This window comes from Aspergillus pseudoviridinutans (genome assembly GCF_018340605.1).
Source record: "Aspergillus pseudoviridinutans IFM 55266 DNA, scaffold_10, whole genome shotgun sequence".
Lineage (NCBI taxonomy): Eukaryota > Fungi > Ascomycota > Eurotiomycetes > Eurotiales > Aspergillaceae > Aspergillus > Aspergillus pseudoviridinutans.
The window spans coordinates 659,273-676,298 of NW_025091290.1; the positions used below are offsets into that span (position 1 = coordinate 659,273).

General features: G+C 49.1%; 5 protein-coding genes across 5 annotated transcripts; 4 read left to right on the forward strand and 1 right to left on the reverse strand.

Moving 5' to 3' along the window:
• Positions 1 to 1,545: 1,545 nt before the first annotated feature.
• Positions 1,546 to 2,186, forward strand: Asppvi_001988 (alpha-glucosidase maltase; the record flags this gene model as incomplete). Its single annotated transcript, XM_043307521.1, has 4 exons — positions 1,546 to 1,609; positions 1,713 to 1,796; positions 1,859 to 1,948; positions 1,999 to 2,186. 4 exons carry the CDS (start codon positions 1,546 to 1,548, stop codon positions 2,184 to 2,186), a joined length of 426 nt encoding a protein of 141 aa, XP_043163456.1.
• Positions 2,187 to 3,206: 1,020 nt separating this feature from the next.
• Asppvi_001989 (sulfotransferase family protein) lies at positions 3,207 to 4,255 on the forward strand (the record flags this gene model as incomplete). Its single annotated transcript, XM_043307522.1, has 4 exons — positions 3,207 to 3,327; positions 3,402 to 3,577; positions 3,631 to 3,734; positions 3,811 to 4,255. 4 exons carry the CDS (start codon positions 3,207 to 3,209, stop codon positions 4,253 to 4,255), a joined length of 846 nt encoding a protein of 281 aa, XP_043163457.1.
• A 3,431-nt stretch (positions 4,256 to 7,686) lies between these two features.
• On the forward strand, positions 7,687 to 9,831 carry Asppvi_001990 (uncharacterized protein; the record flags this gene model as incomplete). The annotated part of the gene is made up of 1 exon (XM_043307523.1): positions 7,687 to 9,831. The coding sequence occupies one exon, from the start codon at positions 7,687 to 7,689 to the stop codon at positions 9,829 to 9,831; it is 2,145 nt and encodes a 714-aa protein (XP_043163458.1).
• Positions 9,832 to 10,966: 1,135 nt separating this feature from the next.
• Asppvi_001991 (uncharacterized protein) lies at positions 10,967 to 12,727 on the reverse strand (the record flags this gene model as incomplete). Its single annotated transcript, XM_043307524.1, has 3 exons — positions 10,967 to 11,992; positions 12,049 to 12,393; positions 12,467 to 12,727. 3 exons carry the CDS (start codon positions 12,725 to 12,727, stop codon positions 10,967 to 10,969), a joined length of 1,632 nt encoding a protein of 543 aa, XP_043163459.1.
• Positions 12,728 to 14,737: 2,010 nt separating this feature from the next.
• Positions 14,738 to 16,473, forward strand: Asppvi_001992 (fungal specific transcription factor domain-containing protein; the record flags this gene model as incomplete). Its single annotated transcript, XM_043307525.1, has 3 exons — positions 14,738 to 15,150; positions 15,206 to 15,471; positions 15,533 to 16,473. 3 exons carry the CDS (start codon positions 14,738 to 14,740, stop codon positions 16,471 to 16,473), a joined length of 1,620 nt encoding a protein of 539 aa, XP_043163460.1.
• Positions 16,474 to 17,026: the final 553 nt, after the last annotated feature.

A 17,026-nucleotide genomic window follows, 5' to 3' on the forward strand; every position in this document is an offset into this window, starting at 1 on the left:
GGCATAGAAAACGCGGGGTAAGGGAGCAACCAATGGGAGAGACTGTAAGTACCTCTCCACTTTCACGGACAGATTACCTACTATCACATGAGTAGCCAGTCGCCTTGGGTTGAGGTGTTGAGTGTCGTTGTCACGAGAAAGGGTTCTGCCTTTTTTTAGGGCAATAGCTTCATGACAAGAAACCGTGTGCAGCGTTGATGAGCGTAATATGGGGTTAGACACTGGCTACAGATGACCTCCCTTGACTAAGCGCTAGTACTAATTCCCACTTAACTAGACTTTAGGCTAAGGTCAGATAGCGTCCAAGAAGACCCCAGTGTGCTATAACCAGGGCGCTGCGTCCCCATCCGTGCAATTTCTAGACACTGCTAATTGGGAAGGGGACAGTCCAATTGGAGAATTTTCCGGGAAAATTTGGTAAATAGCCAATTAGCCAATTTGTCAGAATGGCTCAATTCTCGTGGAAAAAAGCATACAGAGAGCCCCAGCTGAAGATAGGATGGCCTCTCAATTTGTAGTATACAGCGTGTTTGGTTGGACATTTCTCTAGTCACTTGCTTCAGACTTTTTAACTGCCACTGTCGTCAAAATAACGTGATAATCGCTCCCACATGATATTCGAAATTCATAGTTTCACCTTTGGAATTCTTGACGTAGGACGAGAATGAACATAGCTTGGTGCGTGGAAGCTTTTTACTGTGGGTTCTACCAGCTCCCCTCTCAGAACACCATAATATTTCCACATGCTTTAGCCTTCCAGCGGGTCGCCCACTGCATCGCTAAGCTGTCCAATGCTTCTGGCTCAGCTACCGCATCAATGATGCCATCTTTTAAAGCCTCTAGGCCAGCGTATCAGTGTGCCTCTAGAAGGGTAAGCCACGAGTACAGTCGTATTTTGCGCTGCCGAGCCCAAGCATCCTCAATATTCTCTACTTATGTCCCAGTGGAGATACCTGATGGAGCGATGAGCCGGGGCTACGACGCATTCAAGCTTTTCCCAATTCATGATCCAATATTCCGGATCCCATTAGGAAGTTAGAATTCGATTACTACATGAAGTAGTAGCTTCCTATTCCTCATCCCATCCCCATTCCACCCCGGTTCGGATACGTATCCCGCTTCTCGCCAATAATGGGAGATGCCACCTCGCATGCCACATTAGTGATCGGCATCTTGTTTGTCTAAGCTACGGACAGTGATGTCGCGACAATTTATCCAAAGTTCCGGATATGTTAGGATTTTCCCCTGATGATACGACAATTTGACACTATATAGGACGGGTTTGCTGGTCAGAGATTCTCAATTTCAAGCCATCTGTTTGATTCATCATCTCAGAAAATCCATAATGTTAAGTTCATAGTTTCTGGCCACACTGACCTTCCTGCCCTCGGCGAATGCGCTCGTGAGAAAGGATGGCGTGGTAGGCAGTGTCTTACTCAATCATGACACCCGACAATCAACTAATGCGTGAAACAGGGAAGATTACCGGCATTGGGCTGGAATAGCTGGGATGCTTTCGGTTACGATGTGGATTCAACAAAGATCATGACTGCCGCCAACGAGATTGTGAATCTCGGCATGAAGGACCTTGGATATGAATATGTTAACAGTGAGGTCCCACATGTTGCAAGGAGACAAGCTGTTTCTAAGTTTCTGTGTGTGTATAGTTGATGACTGTTAGTCCCTCAATAATACGCGCAACTCAACTACAGAGCGTATCATCCCTGATGCCAAAAAGTTTCCTGGCGGGATTTCTGGGCTGGCTGATCAGGTTCATCGGTTGGGGTTGAAGATTGGTATTTAGCAGTGAGTGGGTCTGGCTATGCTGTAATGAGTTGGTTTGATGACGTTTCTCAAGGTGCTGGCGAGACTACTTGTGCTGGATACCCTGCTAGTTTAGGGTATGAGCAGGTTGATGCAGCAGCTTTCGCGGAATGGAGAATTGATTGTGAGTGTTTTGTTCTCTGGGACGATGGAACCCTACTTATGGAGCGATAGACCTGAAGTATGACAATTTTGGCGTCCCACGTAACTGGACAGACCAATATGCCGTGTGTGACGACGGCTCTGGCGACTCTGTGAATGCACTTGTCCTGGCGTTTCGAACCCAGCGCCCGCTGGGTACGATTGGACTTAAGTCTGATACCTTCACTCTGTATACGAGGATGCGCGATGCTTTGAAGTAAAGTCGTACTATTCTATATTCGCTTTGTGGCTGGGGCTAAGCCGACATGAATACTTGGGGCAATGAGACTGGGAACTCGGGGCGCATGTCGGGGGATATACAGGGGGAGTACTTACCAATTTAAACGGTAGAGACAAGTAAAGAAGCTGATTCGAGACGAATAGCGAATTGGTCTCGTATCGCTCAAATTGCCAATCAGAATAGCTTAAAGATGAATTATGTTGGGTTCTGGGGCCATCCCGACCCTGACATGCTTGAAATTGGAATGGGCACCTTACACCTGAGGAGAACCGAGCGCACTTTGCCTTTGGGCGATCATGAAGTCTCCCCTGATTATTGGTACTGCTGTATGCGCAAACCAAGAGATCCTGCAAAAAACTTGTGCTGAGAATTCATTTAGCTCGACAGCATCACTGACACGAATCTGGCTATATTGAAGAAGAAGTACCTAGTCGAATTCAACCAAAACCCCATCATCGGCCACTCCGCCCACCCAATACAATCCTGATTGGACCTTTGACCCTGCTCACCCCGCTGGTCCGGTCCTTCCTCGACAGTGAAGGGAGCGTGCACGTAGGCGCTCCAAAACAGACGCTAAGCTTATTAACCCATATGAGATCTGGGATACCCTCGCACTTGGAACCAGACGGAGCACAGTTGGAACCACACGGAACTGGGAGCAAGGTAACTTAAATGTTGTTTTTTTTTTTTTTTTTTCATTCTTGACATTGTCAAGCTTGCCAAATTGATAGATGATGATTTGAGTTCAATGGTTGATGAAATGTAGCTTCACAGTTACACGCAATTTTGAAAACGGGAGCTAATAAAACCTGTCAGTTGAAGTCATTGACATCATGAATTCGGTACAGCAGGAATGGATGCAATATAGGCGTAATGACTTATCCCCAGAACATCATGAGGTCTGGCATACCACAACAGAAATTTTCCCCATCAACTTCCCTCTTTAATATCTCAACAACCACCAGTCCAAATCAAATCAAAATTAATATTTAGAATTTTCATGGCTTCAAATACTTCGCAGAGTTCGAAAACTTCTTCCACAGGACAGAATGGTCGAGTGGCGGACCGGCAGGTGCCCATGAAGGTGCTGGCTCTTGGATATGGTCGCACAGGCACAAGATGTTAGTGTTCAAAAGCGTTTAAAATACACATGTTCTGGGGAGGATCTACTGACAAACTGACATCAATCAACTAGCCCTGAGAGACGCGCTCTTGACCCTTGGCTATCACCACACATATCACACCTTTGATGCGGTATATGTGAACCCGCGAGAGTGCAAGATATGGTTGAAAGGATTGCACGCCAAATGCGACGGTGTAGGCAAGAAATTTGGCCGTGAGGAATTTGACCAGCTTCTTGGTCATTGTCAAGTGAATCCCTCTTATTCTTGCTCTATGGTATATTGCGTTGACGATATGTTAAGGCTGTTGCGGATATGCCAGCAGCATATTTCGCTCCCGAGCTCATCCAAGCCTATCCTGATGCCAAAGTGATCTTGACCATCAGGGACATCGACGAATGGCATGAGTAAGAGAGCTAAGTTCAATTAAAAGTGGGATATTTTATTTTTATGACCATCTCTGACTTCTTATTCACTGTCCAGGTCCGTTAAAAACACGCTTCAAATAGCAGATAGCAGTCTAATATCTGGAATATTGGGTTTCACCGCCAAAATTTTGTTCATGCCTAATCGGTGGAATTATCCCATGTTCCAAAAATTGAACAAGGTGCTCTATGACGGTGATTTTAAGAAAAATGGTAGAAAGAGTTTTGAACAGCATTATGACCATGTCAGATCTTTAGTGCCGCCTGAGAATCTGCTTGAGTATCACATGAAAGACGGGTGGGAACCATTATGCAGGTTTTTGGGCAAACCGATCCCTGCAGAACCGGTTCCGTATATTAACCAGCGTGAGGGTTTTAACAAGAAATTCCGAGATTGGAATGTGGCAAGCATTCAGGCCCAATTGAAACGGGTGCTTGATATTTCTGCGTATGCTGCGTTGATGGCATGGGTGGGAGCTGCGCTGTTGACAAGATTGTCATGATTGACCAGAGAATCATCAGGGGAGCATACGGCAACCTACACTTTCACTTCGGTCACATCGCGAAATTACAGTGTACTGGCATAATGCCACAACACAATAGATATTTAAATATTATTACAATTAATATTAGTTCATAATCTCTAATTGTTGGTAGAAGTGTGTTACATCGCGCATCTAGTGCGTGTATTTCACTGTACACGCACTACACGCACTACATTTCAGTAGTGTGGTGTGGTGTGGGGGTTGAGAATGTTTCAGTGTGTATGGTGGCAGTAATATTCTATGGGTGCGCTCTTAATCAAGATAAAAGTCACGGTGCGGGGGGTAACATAAATTACGTGCATATCCTAGTTTCAAGTATGAGACACAGCAGTCTAGAGAGAGTGTGTAGTTGGGATGGTCGTTTTATCCAATTGATATTCTTTATCGACTCGCGAGTGGTGTGTAGTACAGCATGGAAATAATCTGGATCCACTTATGTGATAACCAAATACATAATTCTCCACGAGGCGCAGTGATAGCCACTATAAAGATTAGTTCATAATGGAACTTCGCATGGAATCAATGAATCAATTCCATCAAGAAATGATGAAGGTAAGCTGTGTCCACACATCGCAGCAGTCGTCCAGACTGGTATTAGCTCCGCGGGCCACAAAAATTTAGTTATTGAGAAATGGACCAGTGCTGTTTAACTACGTTTGAAGTAGGGGCTACAGTTTGCCACATACAGGGAATATCTCGCAGTAGTGCTGACTTGCAAAGTTGACTGTTCAGGTCGTTCTCAAAATCACGATAAATCAGGAAGACAGAAACGAAAACTTCATTTATTACTGTACAGAGTAAGCATGTTAGTGTGTTCCTATCGGTTTTATTCTCAGCTCCCATATGCACCTCCGTACATAGTCCAGCGCGCTGTCAGCCTCATGGTAGAGAGCCTTCAGAGCCCGTGGACCCAGAAGACTGTCCGTAATCGACGGACCTTCTACCTTTATTACTGAGAGGCAACCCACGAAGCACTGGCATATGCAGGACCTAGCGCCGCTGCCACCGAAGTTATAAACTAAAGCGAAGTGTTTTGTTGATCCTGGCCCTCTTCTCCGGATATATGATATGATACTGCATCCTGCACGCGCCCTACCAACACCGCCCGAGTGTTCTCACGGATCCTGCTTCATCTCAGTTCGACGGGATGCCGGATATGTGACTGGAAGACTTCACGACCCTTACGACCTTCTAGAACCGAGGACCGGGACCAATTGTTTCATGAACTCGGGAAACGGCTCCCCCCGAGGGGTGTTGGGGATCCGCCGTCCTTTGTCGAATCTCCCCACTGGTCCGCCCAAAGTATCCAAAACCTGGACAAGTTCTACGACTATGACATCCGGGCGCCTGGTATACAGCCGAGCTTATACGGCGAGCCCCACCACAGAAATTGCGTACGGCCAGACTCCGCGAACATGAGCGGCAACAGCACAACGGCACTGACAAAGGGTTAACAACCCCGAGGCTGGACAGCGACTGGAGGATGCCGCTGATCAAAGTAGGGAGCATCTCGTGCCAGCTGGCCCAGCTGAGGATGCAAGCATGCGACTATCATCTCAGCCGGCCGGGGCCTGCACGTTCGAAGGCATTACGCCAAACCTCGACTTCCTCGACGTCCCCTTTTGCGACGGCGCCTCGGACGCCTCGCTGCCGACAAAGCTGCTGGGAAGGGCAGTGATAACCACAATGACGTTCGTTCTGATGCTGCAGACGATGGCGCGACGCTGGTAGACTGGACTATGACGTGACCCAATCTAGTTACGCTATCCACACCTCAGTTAGATCTTAGCTTCTCCATCTCTCTCATACATTGCTTTCGACCTCACTTCCTTCGATCCTAGCGCAGACCTCATATACATTGGTTAATGCCTTGCTTTCTTGTGGACCAGGTTGTGGTGACTTGCTTTGTTTCGCCACTTCTTTGCGGACTGTCTCTCTTCCGGTGCAGCTGCTTCGGTCTTCCTAGTCGCAATTCATCCATTTAAATCTGTTTCCCAGAGCGCGCTTAACCTTTAATCTATCTGGCGGTGAACAATGTTGCTTTCATTGAATCCCAGGGACTTAATAACCATCGCCTGAGGGTTTACTGTGGAGCCAAACCGTGTGACGAGCGCAGGGTAGATATATACATTGCCATTGAAATTAGACCATGGCCTTCATAATCTCTGACAGTGAAGCAGCCTCTGATCATAGGGCAGCATATAGTTAGGCTAGAAGCGCGTTGCTAAACGCTGAGTCGTGCTATTGGCTTTGGCCAGGCGGGCGTCCGTGTCAGAGCATAAGTCGTGACAGTTATCCCTTCCACGCGATGACGCTCTCCTTCGTTGCACCGAGAGGTCCTTCCAGTTGGGCCGTAAATGCTAGAACAGCTCAGCCTTGGCTGACGTGATGGATTGCAAAGACAATCCCGAGCGATCAAGATCTCTTATTTTACTTTGTTGTACCTGTGCTATCAATTGAGCGCGGAGAGTCAATTACAGAGGGATTGCTCGACCTTTGCGTACACGATTATAGTACGTGTGACAAACCAGTGGACTATAAAATTTGGGTTTATTGTAGACGCTGGCGTGGACAACCTTTCGGGGCTTAGCAGGGATAGTTAATGCCCTGCCTCAGATGTTTGTCCAGCCAAAATGCTTCGTCGTCGCAACCGTAGCTTTCGACTGCAATTCCAGTCATTCATCCCCAAACAGCCCAGAGAGAAAGACTTCCCGGCTTCAAGAACATGCCTCGCAAGGCCTTGCGGTGGAAAATACGGGAAGACTAGGCCACTGGCGGTGAATTGCACCATGTTACGGAGGGTCTCGTAATTATCTTCCCATTCAAGTCGCTCCGTTTGCATGCCTCTGCCATGAGCAATCTGAGGCAGATTCTCATCTGACTGGTTGAGTACCGTGTTCAAGTCTAGAAAGCCACTGGAGATCAATATGTGGAGTAGGGAATATGGGAGTGCATCAATCGACTACACGGACTGGAACTGAGGACGGACCTAGCTGGGAAACTGAGAATATCCCGGACCTCAGTCGAAAGTACGTACTACCCGCAGCCATCCTCGTCAAGCGAATCCCAAAAATGGCGGGCTGACTCTGATGGACAGAAAGATCGAGGGAATCCAGCCACGTTGGTTTTGAATAATTGAATGCCAAACCCGCCAATTTCCCACCACCCCGCACTGCGCGTCAGGTTACAGTCCAATCTGCGAAGCCCAACTCCGCCCGCGAGTTGCATTTAGCAGTCCAAAGCCGCTCCTTGCATGCGCACCTGCTTTGTAACGACGTCAGCGTCTTGAAAATGCCGTTGGATATCTAGCGTCACATGATCGTGGGGGCCTATATAGCAAAGCAGGTGCGGTACATTTGGTCCGCCAATCTCTCAGTGTTTCTGCGAAAATGACTGGACCGAAAAGCATTGTCTGGCAGACTGGCACTCTGACTGTCCGGCTAGTCGTTGGACGCGACGAAATTGTTCGCGTTGTGAGTATTCTGCCTCATGATACACGGATAGCGGAGCAGGATTCCTTGTCCTCCAAGCAGGGCACTGTTCCTCTGTTCGGTGTCAGACTGAATGGCGAGGGGAATCCATCGCACAAGTCTTCCAAGACGCTCATTGGCAGTTATGTCTCGAGCAGGCTGAAGTACCAAAGCCACCACGAGCACAGTAACGGCCAGTCAATGTCTCTCGATGTCATTGCGTACGACGAGGTATCACAGATATCCGTTACCGCTCGCCTGTCGGTATATCCGGGCATTCCTGTGCTCCGTTCGACAGCTACCATTTGCAACAAGTCCCAGGAAGATATTGTGGTAGATCAACTGTCGTCGCTTATTGTCGGTGCTTTGGGTAAAAAGCCGATTAGCTGTTGGCTGGACTACACCTTGTCCACTCCGACCAACTCTTGGTTCAGAGAAGCGCAGTGGCGGGACGAGTCTCTTCCCAGTGTCGGGTTGGATGATATCGGACTGTCCGAGCTGCCCGCCCATCACGAGGCGTCAATGGCACACCATGCCATTTCAAATCGTGGAACCTTCTCATCAGGAACCCACCTGCCAGTTGGATTGCTGAAGAAGAATGATTCAAGCGAGACCTGGCTGTGGCAGATTGAGACCAACGGGTCATGGCGCTGGGAGCTTGGAGATTTCCAGGAGAACGTTTATTTGGCATTAGGCGGCCCGACAAACAAGGATCATGGCTGGAAGCATCGCCTGCCTCCTGGTCAATCGTTCACCAGCATACCGGTCGCGCTATGCCACGTTTCGGCCCCGCCAGACAATGCCTTCGCCGCCTTGACTGAGTACCGCCGACGCATCCGGAGGCCTCACAAGGACAACGAGGACCTCGGTGTGATTTTCAACGATTACATGAATTGTCTAATGGGCGACCCCACTGAAGAGAAAATCATCGCCCTCGTCGATCCTGCTGTGAAGCTGGGTGCACAGTTCTTTGTCATTGACTGCGGCTGGTATGCGGACGACAGCGGCTGGTGGGACGACGTGGGTGTTTGGGAACCATCGACTAAACGATTTCCGAAGGGTCTGGAATCCCTACTTGATCATATTCGAAACAAAGGGCTCACGCCCGGACTGTGGATTGAGCCGGAGGTGGTTGGCGTTCGCAGCGTGGTCGCGGATATGTTGCCGGCGGACGCTTTCTTCCAAGAGAATGGCCGACGTATTGTGGAGAAGGGCAGGTATCAACTGGATTATCGACACCCTGACGTAATTCAACGAATGGACAAAGTGATCGACAATCTCGTCCTTGAATACCGGGTCGGATATTTCAAATTCGATTACAACATCGAAGTAGTCCAGGGCACAGATATAAACGCTTTCAGCCCCGCTGATGGACAGCTCGGGCATAACCGGGCCTACCTCGAATGGGTTGGCAAACTGTACGACCGCTTCCCGGACCTGGTCATTGAGAGCTGTTCTAGTGGAGGTCAACGCATGGACTACGCCCTCCTAGCCGTCCACTCACTGCAGTCGACCAGCGACCAGCAAGATCCACTGCGATATGCTGCCATTGCAGCTTCCGCACCGACAGCAGTCGCGCCAGAACAGAGCGCCAGCTGGGCATATCCGCAGCCCGATTGGGATGATGAGAAGAATGCGATGACAGTTATTAATAGTCTCCTCGGCCGTGTTCACCTGAGCGGCAGGATTGACTTGCTGAGTTCGCAGCAATTGGATCTCGTCGCGAGCGGTATGCTAGTCTATAAGGAACTGCGTTCTGATCTGACTAGCGGTCTCCCGTTCTGGCCGTTAGGTCTTCCTAAATGGCACGACAGTTGGGTGGCACTGGGTATTACAGCAACTAGTGGAGTCCGCTATCTTGCCGTGTGGCGCCGATCTGGCTCAAGTACTCTCTCTCTACCGATTCCCACACTGAAAGGTCGCGATGTTGAAGTCAAGCTTTTGTATCCGGAAAGGTTTGAGGCACATACGCGCTGGGATTCAGACAAGGGCACTTTCTCGGTTCGTTTGCCATTTGCTGCATGCGCTCGCCTTTTCCGACTCGCGCCGAAGACGGAACTTTGAAAGATATATAGGACGGTTTCATAGTAGCCAGCGTCTGGCATTTCGGCATGGTTATTACGGGGTATCGGCTTCCGTTACCTTTCTAAATACTTCAGAGAAACAAATTCCAAAGATATATTTAGGGCTGGTTGGTAACAGGGGTACAATAGTAGGCGTAATCAAAAACCATGTGAAGATACTCACAACGAGATACTATGTTGCATTACTCATACATGCTGATTCCATACACATCCTATCTCTATAAACCAGCTATCTCTGATGCAGATATTGCTAGTAGTTAGAATGCCTTGCTCAAAAGAGCTTACACTAACGCTCGGGGAGAGTGTGTATAATCTATATGCAATCAAATGGGCTCACTCACCAGTTGGCCATATATATATCTCAACTGTACGATAAGCGGACGCTTGGAAGCAGGATATGCCATATGTGTCTGCTAAGGTCTTCCTATTTTTGTTCAATATCTCCTTCTTTTCTACCTTCTGTCAGATTATGGAACTTCTGTGGGTAAACTTGTATAATTTGAGATCACGCTCCTCCTTTGGCAGTGTTACTCATCAGGCGTTTGCAATGAATTATATAAAGGTACGGCCATTTCATCAGTAACCCAGAATTCTCTGGGTCATTTATCTATCGTCATGTGGAAGAATCCTAGATCTTGTGTTTCCACGGTATGATGCAGCTGCACTAAGTACCAAGACTTCGGGGAAACACCATAAGCTCTAGGCACAGCGATCAGTATGATCTGCCTGTTACGGCTGAGGCACGTCTTGGGATGCCACACGAAGCAAAAGCGTCGTCGGACAAACGATCTCTGCTTTGTGAAGGTTTGGAAGGTTTGCCTTGCGGGGGCATGCTGCCAATTTCTTCCCTCTAGATAGTTTCTTTCCTTGTCTCCTTTCTTGGTTTCGTTACCTTTGATACAGCAAGATTTACCATTTTCGCTCCCGATTATAACACTGCCAGGGTTTAAGTTTCGTACATTGTTCGATAAGCTTGAACAACAGAAACCCAAAGACCCACTAGCTGAGCCACTCTTCTTAGGGAGCCCTAATATTACCACCGCGTATACTATAGTATAGGTATTCCATAACTATGGGCCGCTACTTTGCCGCCTCCACATCACAACCACAATTGCTCATAACTCCATAGTGCGTGCAAGATGCCTCCACATTGTGCAATTCCTGACCTGCCAGTCGGGAACCACTTCCATTGCTGTGTCATTTGTCTGCAGCCGGAGTTGCGAGCCTGACAAATTCGCCCATGTCTCCCATTCTGGCGACCCKGAGAGTTTATAAGTGTTCGGATTCAAGTTTCGCACAAAACTCGTCCAGTACCCCATGACAACGGGCACAATGGGAGCATTAGTAGTGTAGTAAGAGCTTGCAGCCCAGCCCGCCTGTCCTGGACCAAAGACTGCGCTTGTCTCGAAGGTATGGGGAACCCCGTAGCCATCAGCGACAATCCCTGGATCTAGCACATTGTACCGGTAACTCCACACCTCAGCAGCGCTAACAAAGCGGGCTACAGCACTGGCCATCTCGTTGGCAGGGCAGGTAAATGTGGCATCACCATACGCAGCCGAAGCACTGGGGAAGAATGCTGCGTGGCCAGGGAGCGGAGCCATATTCGCGTATTTGTGATTGATCTCTTCTAGCTGAGTCTCTTTGAGGTGTGGGTAGTTGGAGCGAAGGAAAGAAGAGACCTCGGCGGCGCTAGACGCATTGTTGGCAAACCATGAGCCCTCGTTGGCAACGTGGCCCACGAGCATGGGCACATGGGCGAACTGGCCGGTCGCGAAGAGGGTATGGAGTTGGTCGGGGATCAATTTGCCATCAATGACGGGTAGCCAGTAGAAAAGCGGTAGGGGGTCGCCCGGTGTGGTGTCAGGAAATGCAGAGCCGCCGCTTGCTGCCTGGAGAGCAGAAATGTTCATCTTCCGTAGACAGCCGACAGACGAGCAGCCAGTCGATCCCATCAACCGCTGATACTGAAACTCCATCTCCAAGACAGTTCGAAGTGTTGGCCAAAACGGACTCTCAAGGATCGCTCCGACGAAAAAGCGCTCTTTGTCGCGGCCTCTGTAGGCCGTGAGGTGATGGGATACGGAGCCACCTCCAGCTGACGAGCCTTGTATGACAACATGACTTGGATCGCCACCGAACTGAAGTAAAAATCATGGTTAATGTCTGTAGTTCTAGCGGAGATCCGTCAACGCACCTTGCTAATATGCGTCTGAACCCAGAGAAATAGCTGGCGTTGGTCGAGAAGGCCGACGTTAAAGTCTGCATMATGCCCTAAACTGTTACTGGCGAGGAACCCAAGGACGCCAACGCGGTAGTTGAACAAGACTACTATCATGTTGCCACCGGAAGACCGAATGATTTCTGTGCCGTTGTAGTTTGGATTCCCCATTGCTGCGTACCCGCCACCTTGAATATATATCAATACCGGCAGCTTAGACTCTGGAGTAGCGTCTGAGGGTTTGAATACATTGACAAAAAGGCAGTCCTCATCTAGACCATTGCCAGGTTGCTGTCCGGTGCCCGGGCAGAGAGCGCCAAACTGTAATGAAGTAGGTCGGGTTAGTCCAAGCGTCCATATTGCTAGCGACAACATTCTTCGGGACATTTCCAACCTGGGAGGCGTCTTGTTCTTCGTACTTGTACTCTGGCTCCCGTGGCGCTCTAAACCTGAGTTCACCGACAGGGGCCTGTGCATATCGCATCCCCAGGAACTGATCCACACCCCCTGGAAGTCTGACACCACGGTACTTCGAGTATCCAAGGTCAATGATTGGAGAACCTGGCTCACTATCTTCGCTGGAATGTGTCACGGCCAAGGCATTCGCTATGTTAGCGAGATAGATGCCCGCTGCGAGGAGCTTGACTAGTGCCATATTGTGTTTTTGATTAGCGAACCCCAAGGTCACGAAATGAATATCGTACAGTAGATCGTTGCAATCCCAGCACATTAAATTGATTCCAAGTCATCCTCCAGCTTCTCAGCAAATTTATAGGAACAGATACATGAAAAAAAGTTTCAGATCACGCCAAAGATATAGCCTAAATCTGCGGTCCATTCCTTTGCTGTTGGCGTATTAATGAGATTCTCCAGCGCCACACTAATCTCGTTGGATCGAATATAATGTTATATACAACCGGAGGAGCGGATGTGTTGTCCATTCTCACCTTCGGATAAAAGCATGCTGCTGTTAAGAGACACCGGGAATCTACTACAAACGGCCGCCAACTGTGGACGAAATAGACGAATTCATGTGGTGATCCATGCTCTCGAGCATGGCAAATTAGGAGAGGCCGTTGATACGGGTAATAGACCGGAGCGATGAGTAAAATTTCCTCGCAGGAGCGATACTGGTAAGTGGCGGTTTGAGGCTGCAGAAGCTGAGGTGTAATTACTGTTCGCCATTGTCCAACCGGCGACATTGCTCTCTCCGTGTTAGCCCTGGGATTCAGCAAGCCTGGTTGGTTGAACCCTTATTCTTTTCCGCAGTCTACCCCGTGGGGTCGTTAGACATTTACATACTTAGCGGGAGTCTCAGAGCTATGCCCCGCCACGTCTGCAGACGCAGGGCTTTCGTCAATGCAAGTAGACCGTAACCAAAACTGGGGAAAAAGTCAAGGTAAATTTTCCATAATATAGTGGTACTGAGATTCACGAATGGTCACTGGAATTCTCCAGAAGCGGCTCGATGGTGAACTACTGTATGAGTTAGGCACATGGACGGAGAATGCCAGGTTTGCGAATCCTGATCCCCCGCGCCCGATGTTCGATTTCACTGGATTTTGAGCAAGCCAATGACAGCTCCTTGGCATTCAGAAAACGGAAAAGAAATCCTTTTGAACCCTCGAAATATCCGGGGTCTCAGGAAATATTCCCCAAGTGGGCGTAACCTGGGGTTATTGCGGGGCGATTTTCAAAAGTCTGAGACGGTCACTCCTCCCAGCCCTGTGGAACTCGTAAAACCTATGGGAGACCACAGAAATATTCCACTGATTTTAGTTGGGTTCGTTGGAAGGTTTAGGAGTAGCGGAGGCGGTCGTTCGGCGTTTATTACACTAACTCCACATGCGTTGGCTATATTATATGGACGGAGTACACAAACCTATCCTGCACCAAGGCTACTCGCAAACCCCCGCATTATACGAACCTGGTTAACTTTGTAACGTACCCAATACACTTCCAATACTCTTGAGCATATTCTGCGTCGCTAAGATGAGAAAAATGCGAGTACTCGAGAGTATCGGGAAAATCCAGAAGTCCTCCAAACATATGCTGTCGACTTACAACCCAACCTTTCTTCGTTTTCTTTCCAGTAAGTATATGAAACGGTGCTTTTTTGGCCGCTGGCTTCAGGTCTGGTGGCAGCAAAATTACTCGCGCTAGATGGGAGGCTAGCGTCCAATCTTGAAAACAAGTCGTGCGAAAAGCAAGATCACCTGTCTGGTCGGTATAGGCTAGCAATCTGATCGGACAAATGAGGCCAGGAATTAGGTCCGGCGGGTCCAATTTTGCGGATCGATTGGAGAGAAAGCCACAAATGTACTAGGACTGATTAAAATACCCTACAGATGGCTCCGGTACCTAATGTTACGGGTGCTGAAGTGCCAAAGATACCAAATTACTATACGTAACAGCAGGAAAAGCGGATCGCTGGGTATAAGACCTGTTCTTGCCGTAAGTTATCGCATGTCTCGACATGACCACTAGACTGACGTCCTAGGTCGGTTATATAGAATATAGCATTTCACGTGCCCCTGTGTCTGTTGCCCCCGTCGTTTTTATACCGTATGAAGGAGGAACCGTTAGCATTGGGTTTGATCTAATGAGCTGTGAGAACAGTGGAATATTGTTGACTGAACCAATATGAGACCCGCGAAAGCGTGCTATGCCTGCCGGTGGAGTCCCTCTCCCCTCTTGCCAGCGTCCGGATTCTGAGCTGACAGGCCCTAGTCTGCGGAAGCGAAAATGCGATATCGTGGTAAACGGCGAGGGCTGTACATCCTGCAAGGTCAGGGGGGCTGAGTGCTCTCGCAAGAACTTGCCCTTGCTCACAGCATCTGAGCCAAAACGGAGTTCGCGAGCTCGTTCCCCAGAACTAAACGGCCATGTCGCAACTGTCGAAGAGACTACAAGCGGGCTTCCGCCAAAGCCCATCTGCGTGGAGCTTTGTCGGCTGTACTTCGACGTTATTCACGACAAATTCCATTCCTTGTTCCACCAACCGAGCATGATCCAGGATGTGCTGGACGGCCGAGCACCAGTCGTCCTTCTCTACGGGATGATGGCCCTATCTGCAAGGTTTGGCATTGACTCGTACGGAAACGTTGTGAACGCGCTCTCTGATCCGATTCAGGTTTTCAAAAAACCCCTTCTTTCAAGACTCCGACGCTCGTGAAAAGGGCCGGCAATTTAGCGCTAAGTGCAGACAATTTGTAGACCTGGACAATGCCTCCTTGATTACAGTCCAAGCATGCGTTTTGCTTGGCGCGGCGGCTGTGGCTGAAGGGAAGCCGGGGATAGAGTCAGTCTACTATGCGGCCGCCTGTCGGATCGCGCAGCTCCTCGACCTACCCAATCGGTTCACAGCGACTCCTCTTGAGAAGGAAGTCAACTTACGTGGTCCGTTCCCGTTTCTGCCTCTCTCAAAGCGACGATATAAATGACTAAAGCGTGATCACAGTCTGGTGGACGCTCTGCCTAACTGACGTCTGGTCATCGACCGGCGTGGGTCTTCCTCGACTTATGGCACATCGCGATGATGTCCCTTTGCCGATGGACGAAAGAGTATTCCTTCAACTGAAACGAGAAGACATAAATCCGGTTAAGATCTCGCCGCGTCCAGAGGCATCTTTAATTGCGCAAATGATTAAACTGAATAAAATCTTGGCCGAAATCTACGGAATCAATAACATGGCAGTGATTGGACAAGCCGATGGTGCCGCGCTAGAAACGGCCGTTAAGAACGCATCTTATCATCTGGATGAATGGCAAGCTGCTCTGCCCGACTACATGCGGGATACACCGGGGAATATGGCCCGGTACGCTTCTGAAGGGCTCGGCCGAACGTTTGTCGCTCTGCATATCGGATACTACCATTACGGACAGCTTCTCTTCTATCGGTTTCTCCAACAGGACTGCCATGCATCAGTGCCGAGTATTCATTTTTATGCGAACAAGTGCAAGACCTATGCCGCCAATCTTTGTGAGCTCCTCTACACCGCCAATAGCAATCCGAACTGTGAGGTACTGTACAGCATGGTTGGCCACATCCTGGTGGTCTCGTCCACTGTCCAACTGTATATTCTGCTCTTTGGCGTCGACGACGACGAGATCGAGATTGCACGGACACGGCTGGAACGCAATTTTGAGATCCTGCAGCATCTTCGAACCTTCTGGCCCACGTTAGACGTGTCTCTCATTAGGCTTCGAGCGTTCCACCAGGCCTGCCGGGTCTCCATGAACACCTCGTTCCGGTTGGATCAATGGATGCTACGATTTCTGTCCGAGTTCGCCCAGCCAGTTGATGACAAATTCTCGGAGGCTGCCGACTCCAGCTCTTCGAGATGGAGGAACATGGACCTCGGTGCAATCCCGTCGGATCTTCGAGATTTTCTGGGTTGACTACTCTGATTTTGGGCTGCGGTTCTCTTCCATACTGTCACCCTTAACATATTCCTAACTGGTAATCAGAATACAAACTCTGCAAAGAGAATGCGACTATACAAAGCAGCTGTGCAACTCGCGACACCCATCTTCTACCTACGAGCATTGTAAGTGCGCCAAAAATAACTAATGTAAACCAAACTTGAGCAATATTCTGCTACGTAGCTCACATAGGCTTCCAACCTCAGGTTCATGAGTCGTATGGGCCTCATGTTTTATAGTAAGTCTGAATCAATCTAGTCTGGGGCTTGTTTGCTACTTCGTCTCGTTTTATTGAAGAGTCAAGTCCCTCGGGTACCAGCGCCGAATAGCTTCGATAGCCCACTTCAGCGGTTGCACAGCGGCAACTTGTATAGGGCCTACGCCTCCATAGCTGTATATCCTATTTCCTACAGACAACGAGCTACTGTTTCACGCATCGACAGCGGTAAATACATCTTGGTTCAAAGTAGACAGGTGGTCCTCGTATCCTGGAGTGAATCAGTTGACTCCCTCTACGGACTGGAACTAA